At 37.2% G+C, this 12,138-nt stretch overlaps 1 protein-coding gene across 2 annotated transcripts in view; it reads left to right on the forward strand.

Annotated features, from left to right (window-relative positions):
* The window catches only part of CPED1 (cadherin like and PC-esterase domain containing 1), a 265,453-nt gene that overhangs the window by 42,378 nt on the left and 210,937 nt on the right, over positions 1-12,138 (forward strand). For both annotated transcript variants that reach the window (XM_014785341.2, XM_087430096.1), the window contains one exon: positions 11,398-11,504. In XM_014785341.2, the coding sequence (XP_014640827.1) occupies positions 11,398-11,504 (107 nt within the window). The remainder of the gene's footprint in view (positions 1-11,397; positions 11,505-12,138) is intronic.

The raw sequence follows: 12,138 nt of genomic DNA on the forward strand, positions 1-12,138 counted from the left end.
CCTGAGCTAACATCTGTGCCCATCTTCCTCTATTTTTTGTTTTTGTATGTGGGATTCTGCCACAGCATGGCTTGATGCGTGGTGCCTGGGTCCGTGCCTCGTGTCTGAACCTGCAAACCCCAAAGCAGAGCGTGTGAACTTAAGCACCATACCACTGGGCTGGCCCCACAATTAAAGTATTTTTACTATACTAAATGCTGTTTTTTAAACTTAATTTTTTATTTGTAAATCTTTTTTATACAAAGGATAAGAATAAGCAGTTTAGAGAAAGCAAATCCAAAGGACAAAACAAAGAAGAAAAGATCATGAAGTTCACAAAAAAGTTATGGAAAGACAATTTAAAGTATAGCATATCACTTTATAGTTACAGGACTGGCAAAACCCAAAATTAGTGATATCACCTATGGCTGGTGGGAATTCCAGGAAGGGAAGCTCTAATACCTTGCTTGTGGAAATGTGACATATTATAGCCTTTTTTTGGAAAGCAGCCTGGAAAATCCATAAAATTTAAAATACTTATACTTTTTAAGCCAGCAATATTATTCTTGGGAATCAATTTAACAGAAGTTAAAGCATCAAAAACATAATAAAATATATACATATAAATCTTAAAATTAATAGTATCAATGAAAGAGATAAAATGATTTTAAATAAGGACAATCAAAATAAGGGAAATGAGTCTGCTACACAAATTTTAAGTAGTAAATAATTAGAGGAAAAAACAGCAAATTATGTTCCAAGCATCTCTGGAGAGGTAGAAAATTAATGTTATGAGATTATAGGAAACTGATTTTTGCAGAATTCTGTTAAAATATGAGGGATAAAATATCCTTCTGAGAGGCATAGGAACAATACATAAAAGTAGGGTACATTTTAATAGTACTTGGCTTGGTTTCACATTGACCTAAATATTCTTCGTCTCATGGATAACAGAATTATTATCCTCAGGAGACACTTCTGATATCCCCTTGACTTCTGCAAGCAGGGCCAATTTTAAGTAAATTGTCAAGTGGATGAAACTTGTCTTAGGCAATAGCCTTGTTTACCCATTAACCAGGTCCCTGCTTACCTAAAGCACCCACTTTAGGGTCCCACAAGCTTGGCCTAGCTGGTCAGGTCACTTGGGGCTTGTTGCTACTCACCCATGAAAATGTACATTCCTTCATCATTAGTTTCAAGGCTTAAGATGCCACCCATTCTAGCAAATGCACTTGTGCCAATGAGAGAAAACTGTTGAGCCCAGTTCTAGATAATGTGCACGCATTTTAACCGAGACCTACTTCTGATGAGGTCCTTTCTTTTCCTTAGATTGAAACCACCAAGGAGTGTCTGTTGAGTTAACATATCCTCCTCCTATGGTAGGAAGACCTACGGAAGAAATATGAGGGATGGCGTACAGTTGGGAGAGAAGATTATTTCCTCTGTTTTCTAAATTACACTTGTATCGCTCTATTCAGAAGCCCTAAATAATAGTCTGCAAGACACATGGAAGATGTCACATTTTGTTTCTTGAAAGCTTATCACCTAGATCTGGAATTTATCTGCCTGTATATACCCACCACCCACCCATTTATTCATTAAACAAATACTTATATAAAGCTTATCAAGTACTAGGCACTGTCCTAAGCACTTTGTAAATAGTAACTCATTTAATCCTTATCACATCCTCCAAATATCAGTATTATTAGCACTGGGACGTCTGAGTTTTATGCCTCACATCTGCTTTTTGGAATGACCTTGAACAAGCTCATTGGGTTATCTATGGCTTGATTTGAAAATGGAAGATAAGACTTGTCCCATAAATATCTCACAGAAATATGATTGGTTAAATAAATCTCCAAAGATCATTGAAAATAATGCTTTATAAATAGGAGCTATATAATCCTAAAATACTTGTGGCTTTAAGTAATAAGCCATTGAGAGAGTCGATTCTTTTCCTCATGTTAGTGAATTATATTTTCTTAAGCCTTAATTTTCATCTGTGCTAAATTAGTGTGGAATTAATCTTAGAATAAATTTTAAATCAATGACTGCCTCCTGCCTTTCAGATTGCTCAGAGTCCCCAGTACATCATTATACAGTGTTAAACCAGATATGACTAAATTTTATTCATTGCATTTTAAAGAAGTCATGCAAAATAACTTTTAATAAAAGAAGAAGGAATGATATTTGGTTAAATGAAGTGTCACATTGCTAACTACACACTAATAAACCTGTGCCATTCTGTGGAATTTGGTATAAGGAGTGTCTATCAAGAACTCACATCAAGTACTTAAGTAATAAAAGAACCCAATTTAAAATACCAACCTCATAACAGGGATTATGAAGAGGACATTACAGCCAGACATCAGGATATTTTATAATTGACGGTAAACACTCAAGTTTTATTCAACACGTGGTTATTAAACAAGAGCCCTGTGTAGGACGCTAAAATTGGTGTAGGTAGGGGAGAGAGCGTTACAAAGGTGAATGAGACTTTGAAAGGAACTCTAAAGCCGAGGTGTATATCATCAGTGCTCCTCAAACTTGCATGGGCATATAGATCACCTGGGCGTCTAATTATTGACAAATTCTGATTTGGTGAGATCTAAGTTGGAGCCTGAAGTTTTTCATTTCTAACAAGTTTTCAGATGATGAAAATGTTGCAGGTCCAAGGGCCATTTTTGAGTAACAAGTATGCACATGTTTAACTGTAATATAAGATACAATAGCAGCAGCATGAAGGGCAGAAATAAAATGTTTTGGGACAACAGAAAAGGAAGTCACCAATTCCAAATGTGGGGATCTAGGAAGATGTCACAAGTAGAATGCGTGATATGTAACAATGATTTCTCAAGCAGGTTTTGGAAGAAAGAGCATTCAGCAGCATGCTAGAGGCACACAGGTCTATAAATGCTTTGAGTCTCAGAGACGGACAAGAGGTCGGTGTAGCTGAGGAGGAAGGGAGGAGGCTTGAAGGGAAACGAGTCTGGAAGACTAGGGTGGGGCAGATGTGAAGGGCTTTGGTTGCTTTGCTAAGGAATTTGATCTGTATTATGCTGGCAATGATAAGATCTGTTTTGGGAAGGTGACTGGCTGTAGAGAGGAAGACGGTTTACAGAAGGAAAAAGAATTAGAAGCAGGAAGACTAGGAGACTTTGCAGAGATGGTGAGATCTTAGATTTAGGGAATGTGATAGGATTTGGAAAGCTCAGTAAATAGTTAAGAAATTCTAATTTAGAATTGATGGGAATTGGAAATCAATAGGAAGCAGGAATGAGAGACAAGTACAAATTGAAGATGACTTTATGCTTTCTAGATTGAGGACAAAAGAGTGGCCACACCTTTGATGGTAAGGAAAGTGGAAAGAGGGCAGGTTTTGACAGGAGATAATGGGTTTAGATTTCTATTTGTTCAGCACAGCATCTGTCCTAAAATGTAACCGGATATACCTCTCTGAAACATGAGAAAGGTCCGGAAATGTAAATTTGGGAGTCAAGGCAGAGAAGCAATAGCTAAAGCAATGGTTGTAAATAAAATCACCAAAGGAGTTGAATTTAGAGAGAAATAATAACAAACATAAAGAAAGGATAGGAATTTGGGGGGCTGCATGTATTAAGGGGAGGGTCTCAAACCCCAAACTTGACCTATTTTTCAGTCTTCTGTATATTAAATACCATTGGAATTTTTATTAGCAGAAGAATGTATCTTGCATAAAATGTAATTATTTCTCACTTTCTGCATTGTAGTGTTGATTGGTTTTGTAATACAACATTCTTAATACAAAATACTTGGTAAGATATGTAATTAGTATTGAAAGTTTATGTCTAGCTGCAGCCACATACTTAATCATCTTATTTCCTCTGGAGAATTTGTTTATGCTGATTTCTTAAAAACTAAAGTTCATACTTTGTTCAGATTTTCTTAGTTTTTACCTAATATCCCTTTTTTGTTCCAAGATCCCATCCAGGATACCACATTATGTTTAGTCATCATGTTTCCTTAGGTTCCTCTTGGCTGTGACAATTTCTCAGACTTTCCTTATTTTTGATGACGTTGGCAGTTTTGAGAAAAACTGGTCAGGTATCTTGATGTCCCTCACTTGGGGTTTGCCTGATGTTTTTCTCATGATTAGACTGGGGTAATGGCCTTTGGGAGTAAGACCACAGAGATAAAGCATCATTCTCATCACATCATATCAAAAGTATGTACTATCAACATGACTTATCATTGTTGATGTTCATCTTGATCACCTGACTGAGGTAGTATTTATGGGTTTTTTCCACTGTAAAGTTATTCTTTTACTTCCCCTTTCCATACTGTACTCTTTGGAAGGATGTCGTCATGCACAGCCCACACTGAAGGAGTAGGAAATTGTGCTCCACCTTGGAGTAACTACATAAATTATTTGGAATTTTGTTTCTTCATGCCCCATTTATTTATTTATTCAATCATTTGTTTATATCAGTATGGACTCATAGGTATTTATTTTATGCTTTGGGTTATAATCCAATATTACTTTACTTATTTTGTTGCTCAAATTGTTTCAGTTTTGACCATTGGTTCCGTGTCCCTTTGACACAACCACAGCATTGCTTTTGTTTGTTTGTTTTTGAGCTCTTTCTTACTTTCTGGCACTACGATATTCTAGGCTCATCTTGTATATTTATTACTCCAGGCCTTGAATCAGCCATTTCTCCAAGGAACCCTAGTTCCTTTTATTGAAGAAAGGTATTAGAAACTAATATCTGGGCACTAGGTGTAGTCTGATTTTTAAATTGCTGCAGTGTTCATTTCTTTTAAGCTGGTGATAATTCTAGACATTAGATACTTGGTAAAAATGCAGTAATGAAAGTTTTCTCCCAGAAGACAATAGTCTTGAGAGCAGTAGAAGTTTAAACACACATACACACACATACAATCAGTTATACCTCAATAGAAGACTACAGAAATGACATTAAAACCTTAAGAAAAGTCATTTTAAAAACCCTATGGAGGGAACTTGAGCAAGCCTATGAAAATAAATGTTTCTTGAGTTTATTTCCTAGGAATAAACTGATCTATTTCCTTTCATGCTCTTCTTAACGGAAAATTTTTTCAGAGCTGGAGTTTTTCAAACTTTTGCAATAGTTTAAGCATAGTATTGCTTTCTTGAATTTATGAGTAGATTAGATGAATTTCAAGAGCTCAAAACTCTACATAGAAGTGATCTTACTGATCTTCATGACCTGTTATAGGGCAGAAAGAGGGTAGACATTAGGAAAGGAAAGCTTGATCCCTAGTGTGTAGATTTAGAATATCAAGGGACAGAATGGTTTAGAATTTCTCTGTGGTGAAACACAAAGTTTTCACCATCAGCTCTTAAAAGATAAGGAGCCAGAGGCATAACAAGCAAAAACCCATGACCAGACTCTTGGGGAAGGGAAACAGATTTAATTAGATTTTGTGACCATGTTGTATAATTTATTGAAGATCTCAAGGTTCTGTATATATGATTTCTCTTAAAGTGAATTCTGAAGATTGAAATATTCAGTCTAATAAACTCCTACTGCAATCAGTGTTAGATACAAGAAAGTGAATGTTTTTTGTCCTCAAAGAAAAGAAGTGAATAAAATTAACTGTGGGTGCTATGTTACTCTTCTGTAGATCCATCATATTCAGAGTACGGTTAAGGGAATGGTTAATGCAACTTGAAAGATCCAGGAAAAGATGTAGGTATTTGCAATGGCTAATTTATACCCGAACCTCTGAACCCTGGGCTGCTGAAGTGGAGCACGTGAGCTGAACCACTACACCACCCGGCCAGCCCCTAATCTTCTACTTCTAATTTTTACAAAAGCATTTCAACATACTGACTTTTAATGAGTTCTAATTATTGATCTGCTGCTCACATTCAGTTATTCATTCATTATGCTTTTAACAAATATGTAGTGAATACTTCTTACATCCCAGCCACTGTGGTAGGTACTGAGAATACAGCAGTGAACGAGAGAGATAGTCCTGCCCTCAGGGAGCTCACATTCAAATGGGGAGAGACAGACAGTAAACAAATAGACAAGAAATATATAATCTGTCATATGATGATAAATGCTATGGGGAAAAGTAAAACAAGAATAGACTTCATGTTAGATTTTATACAGTGTGCTGCAAAATTGAAGTTGTCGTTCCTTGAGAATAAACAGCATTTTATGAACGATGCTATCTCAGAGCTCTGTGTTATTCTCTGGATTGAATTACTGATCTGGTGGACTTTATCAATGAGGGAGGTCATTTGAGAGCCAGGAAATGACTGTTTGCTTTATGTGGCAGCCTGCCTGTGAGAGACTGGAAATATTCTAAGACAGCTTCACTCCTTAGGGCAGACGCTTGATTAAAACAAAAACTTTTAAAAATTGCTCTTATTTATAACACTGAGATGTTAACTGGTTTCTGAGAACACTTAGAGAAGGGTAAAAAGTACAATCAGGGCTATTTCATATCTGCATTAATAAATATGGACCCTGACAACGCCTTCTAAAATCGTCTGTGGAGTCTTCGTTGCTTCCAGAGCCAACACTGAGGACATGATAGTAAACAGTGTTACCAGCAATTTTGTTTCACAGTTGAGGGAGAGACGCCTGTAGATTGTTCATGTTTTTGTAATTATCAGATGGAGAATGGAACATCCACGTCCTGTTTTCCTAGAACTATGCCCCACGACCTCCCTATTCAAGGGCTTGACTAGCCCAATCTCGGAGCTAGTCCTGCTCTGGTTTCTTGTGACAGGGAAAGAAATTATTTTAACCATTAAAGCATCTAAGAAAGTTTTAGAGATTTCTTTTTAAAAGTAGGTAGGGACCAAGTTAGTATTTGTAGTTTCTGAGTACATGCACAGTTGAGTACTACCTCCCTTCACGTATGAAAATTTAACTTACTTCAATTACCAATGGTGTTGCTAATAATGTTTTGGGGTGCTGTTGTTGGGTGAGGGTCTCGGAGTGCCTGAGTTACACCTGTTGTAGTCAATGTTTCCTCCAAGGTCCCAAAGGAAATTAGATACACTAGACAGTAATTGGAAAAATACCAATGCTAGATGATTCCTCTCTGTCTCAGTTTCCTCTCTTGTAAAGTCTGTGTAATAATTATTTCTACCCCACAGTGTTGTTGGAAGTTCTGCGTAAATTAATACATATAAGACAGCAAAAGTGAAGGCTGTTGCCTCCGTTTTTCTGAAGGGATAATGATGTAATTGTCATGAACATGGCTTCTAGAGCTAGACCTCCTGTATTCACCACTAACTCAATAGCTGTCCTTGAGCAAGTTATTTAACCTTTCTGTGCTTTTAAGAAATACAATAATCATAGATGGCAGAGTCCTTATAGTATGGAATAAATTAATTAATAGAAATACTTGGAACAGTACCTGGCATATTGTAGGTGCTCAAGAACTACTAGCTGTTGATATCATTACTACTACTACTACTTCTGCTACTACTACTACTACTTGTTTGTTAGTGTGGCTTTGGCACCCAATTCCTAATGCAGCATTCTACAGAACTAGGCTGAATTACATAAAGGTCTCCTTTTCCCTATGCAAGGAAAACCTAAAGCCATCATCCAAATTGGCCAGGGCCTGCTTGGTCTATTTTTTCGCAAATCCAAATCTGATTTCTCAGCTCTTAGCACCCTAATGTCCACCTTCTGGGGGCAGAAGAAACAAATCAGGTAAGACCAACACTAACAGTGTTTGCCCCAATGCCTAGAAAGAGCCTGTCCTTGGCCACTTATTACTGTGGCAACAGCCCTGAGACAGGCTGAATGTGGAAAAGAGTCCAAAGAGAGAGTGTGCACGAGAAAGAGATGAGAGCAGGCCCACCTAGGAGTGGGACCTGGGCCACTTTAGGAATCCAGCTGGAGAGAAGAGATGTAAGTGAAAAAGATGGCCACAGGCCACTCGTGATTTTTCCAGGCTCCTGCGAGAAAGAGCTTCAGTTCTTTAACACGGCTAATAAAACGTCTTTGGAGCTGAAGTGACCTTAACTCAACCTTGTGGAAGAACATGGCCAAATTTGGAGATCAATGGTTATGTTTAGACATCCTTTTAAGACCAACTGACCAAGTATCAATTTGCCTACAGTCATCTCAACAAAACCAATTTACCTAATGAGCAAGTCTAATTCATTAAAAGCTAAAACATAGAACATCAACTTGCTGAATGAGCAATTCATGGAAAACTGACATACCAGTGTTTTACACCAGGTCTAGCCTGTTTGCTACTACTAGAGGCAGAGCCCAGGCAGCATTAGGACCAGGCATGGCCACTATGGCAAGCTGAAGAACATGTGGGAAGCTGGACTCAGCTCCTGCCAGTGGCTGCTTTGTATGATATGGACCTCATGTTACCAGAGCTCATGTTACTTGGACCTCATGTTCCAAGTTTTCAAATGAAGGCTGAAATCTGGATTTTTATGTGAATTGTGCTGGTGTTTGCATTTTGACAAATACTTAAAATTAAAAACAAAAACAAAACAAACACCATGCAGGACAAATGCACCCCGTATGCGGGCTTGATTCTCCCTGTGCGCCTGCAGTTTGCAGTCTCCGCTGTATACCCTGGGCATTTGCCTACTGAACGCTCATGCTTTCGGCTAGTTCAGCCTGGCCTCAAAGCTCCATAATATATAGTAATTTGTAATTTTGCTGAGGCACAACTTTGTATCCCAAATGCTCCAAGGTTGACTTCTGAATGTGATTTACTTAGCTAGTGAATGTGCTTTTTTCTCTGCCTGGTTTCTACATTTCAATGTGGCTTTTGGGGTTTTCAAAACCACGTTTGAATACATAGTACCTCTCATGAAACAAATAAAGCTTTTTCTTTAAAAAAGGGCTCCGGGAGTAGGGAGAGGGAGTTGACTTCTAGTGCTGGCGATAGAAATGAAGAGAAAATGAAAAGGTCTACTAAATATTTAACTAGGAAAGAGAGGTTCGAAAGGTTGAGGTAGAATTCAGTGACGATAACAAAAGGAATTTTGAGTGGAAACAATCAGCATTTTCCAGACCATTGTAGCAAGAATTAGGCATGAAGTATATGAAGAAATCACTTGAAATTTTTGGTTATACTTTATTTTCAGGGGAAATTTATGTACTATAGAGTTTTTGAAATATTAAGTTTTGATTTAAAATATTAATTAAGTATTTTTGAGAGATGAAGGGTAACCCTTATGTATGTCAAGAAACTATGTGATGCCTTGTAAGTTATCCTGAATTCTTTTTAATGTTTAGATTCTTCAAATGGATTGCTGAGGGCTGTGGCTGTTCTTTTTTTGCTATTTGCTTTTATATTTCTAGTACAATGTTCTGCTCATAGAAGGTTCTTAATAAATTGAATGCTTTGAATTATTTAAACATATCTTCCAGTTTTAAACATTTATGGCTTAAATATATGTTTTTCCTATCAAATCTCGAAATTGTGTGCGTGCCTTGGGTAGTGAAGGGGGGCATGCCCCAGACTTGGAGGAATATAAAATGTACTCTGTTTTTAACACTCAAACAATACAGTCCATGATTTGAAATCCTCTCTTGGCATATCCTTATCTTCTTAAAATATTTAGTTGAGTACGTTATAATAGGAGGTTTCTTCTAGGGTTTTAATGTTTCCTGAGCTAGAAATAATATTGAATGAAACAGTCTTCGTGTTTTCTCTTTTGAATCCATATCAAAAGGTTTTGGCTGAAAATGCCAGCTGCACATTTAAAATAAGTAATGGCATCATTGAGTATTTGGTTTTGACTATAGAAATCCGTTTGTAGTTTCCTTCAAAGTGAGGGCACGTGGAACACAGTAGACCCTCGAAGCCTAAGGCCTGATGGCTATTACGTGGAAAAATTTCTCCCATCCCCAAACAGCCTGCATCATTTCTCCTTGTCCCTTTGAACTACTGTGCTATCTTCCAGCGTCTTGGGATACATCAAGCAAACAGAGAAGCTCAAGGACAAGAGCTCAGGTGTTGACTCAAGTTCAATTGTCTGGATGCCTTTGTTCAGCAGAGAAGTTTCTCTTCTAACAACAGGACAATTACGAGAAACCAATAGCTCAGACAGCACAGGGCTTGTCAGATGGAAAAGAATGTGATTAGTGGAGAGTGAAATTTCATTCCTAATTGTCATAGATCACTCTTTCTTATCAATTTTTCCCCCCCATAAAGCCTTTCTTTGAAAGCATTATGCTCTCAAGTGAGAAATTCTTCTGGGAAAGTTTTAAAAGATAGGATTTGGAGAGGTTGGTCATTTTCTAGCTTTCTAGAAGCCACTAATACCTAATGCAGGAGATGACTTGTTAGGTCTGGCATAAATAGTTACTTGAAAGAACATTATCTCAGGATTGATCAACAAAATATACCACGTGTACAGAAATTGCTTAATGTTTTTTAACTGAATTTCCATCCAAAATGGGGGCAGTTTCTCAAGTAATATCAATTCTTTTATGCATTACTGAGTGTTATTTTTCTGGGTATTTTTGAGATAGCTAGTTCTATATCCTCTCTGAAGTAATGTGTTTTCCAACCTATCATGGGCTTGTTATTCATTCATTCATTTAACAAATAAATTTAAGTTGCCAATTATATGCAGGGCATGTTGATAAAAATTTAAATAAGTAAATCAAAGAGAATAAGGGAAAATAAACCAATATATACACACAAATGTTACTTTTGAAATGTTTGAATATTATACAAGAAGGTACTCTCCTGAGGTTATTTTGGCGAGTTACTAGGATTTATGGGCAACGAGCTTTGCCCTTGGTGAAATGGCTGAAATATCATTTGATTTGGTCCATGTTGTACTCTGTATTTTGAACTCAACTTTGCTGTCTATAAATAGACGACAAATTCCCTTTAGACAAAACCTGTCTTTTATATTTTTCATTTAATTTTATTTTCTGCCCTCCACAACTTTTTATTTGGAAGAAATCTTATAAAAGTATATTTGACGTTTAAGATCTATGAAAAGTAGTGGTGATACCGAACCCCAGAACACGTATTCGGCATTTTGACTTCTTATCATTGTTGTCACAACTATCTCCTATCTTAAAAGAGTTTATAATCTCCTTTTCTCCCAATTTCCAAATAAGACTTTGTAAATTTATGAAATTAGTGACTTCAAACATTCTAATTTTAGTCTTTTGAAGGAATTTTATGATATCACTTCAGATAATTAAATTTTCCCTAGGATATAATACTACATATAAAAATGTTAGGTCTGGTAAATTAGAAAAGTTAACTTTAGTTACTTTGAGTACTGGCTTTTCTTTTAAATATATCCAAAATCATTGTTACTTGTGTTTTAGGATTTAAATAATTATATTTTTTAATCTGAAGAAGTAAATGATGCCTTTAAAAAATTTGATAAAAATGATTTGTTTTTCAATACTCTTTTGCCATTAGGTGATTTGGGCACCTGGGATCTGCTCATTTGCCTGTCTTCTAGGAAAGCTGGTGGAAAACCGTGCATATCCACGGAGGACATGTGCCAGTTAGCTTTACATCAAAAGGTAAATATTCTTTTTCAAAATGTACACAGATTTTATCAGCCTTATGGATATTAACAGCAGTATTTTTTGGTTCATTACGTTAAAAGAAAAACAGTCTTGAAAAATAGGAACTGTTACATCTTTGTAGAAATTTCCAGCAGTCGTGCCTTACACACTTTACCATAAAATGGTCTCCATTTTTTTTTTATTTTTATTTTTTTTTATTTTTTCCCCCAAAGCCCCAGTAGATAGTTGTATGTCATAGCTACACATCCTTCCAGTTGCTGTATGTGGGACGCGGCCTCAGCATGGCTGGAGAAGCGGTGCGTCAGTGCACGACCAGGATCCGAACCCAGGCCACCAGCAGCGGAGCGCGCGCACTTAACCGCTAAGCCACGGGGCCGGCCCTCCATTTTTTTTTTTTTTTTGAGTAAGATCAGCCCTAACATTCCATGCCAATCCTCCTCTTTTTTGCTGAGGAAGACTGGCCCTGGGCTAACATCCGTGCCCATCTTCCTCCACTTTATATGGAATGCCGCCACAGCATGGCTTGACAAGCGGTGCGTCAGTGCCCTCCCGGGATCCGAACCTGTGAACCTTGGACCACCGCAGCAGAGTGCGTGCACTTAACCGCTATGCTACCGGGCCGGCCCCC

Source organism: Ceratotherium simum, chromosome 1, assembly GCF_057802395.1.
Source record: "Ceratotherium simum simum isolate JZ-2026a chromosome 1, ASM5780239v1, whole genome shotgun sequence".
In the NCBI taxonomy this organism is placed as follows: domain Eukaryota; kingdom Metazoa; phylum Chordata; class Mammalia; order Perissodactyla; family Rhinocerotidae; genus Ceratotherium; species Ceratotherium simum.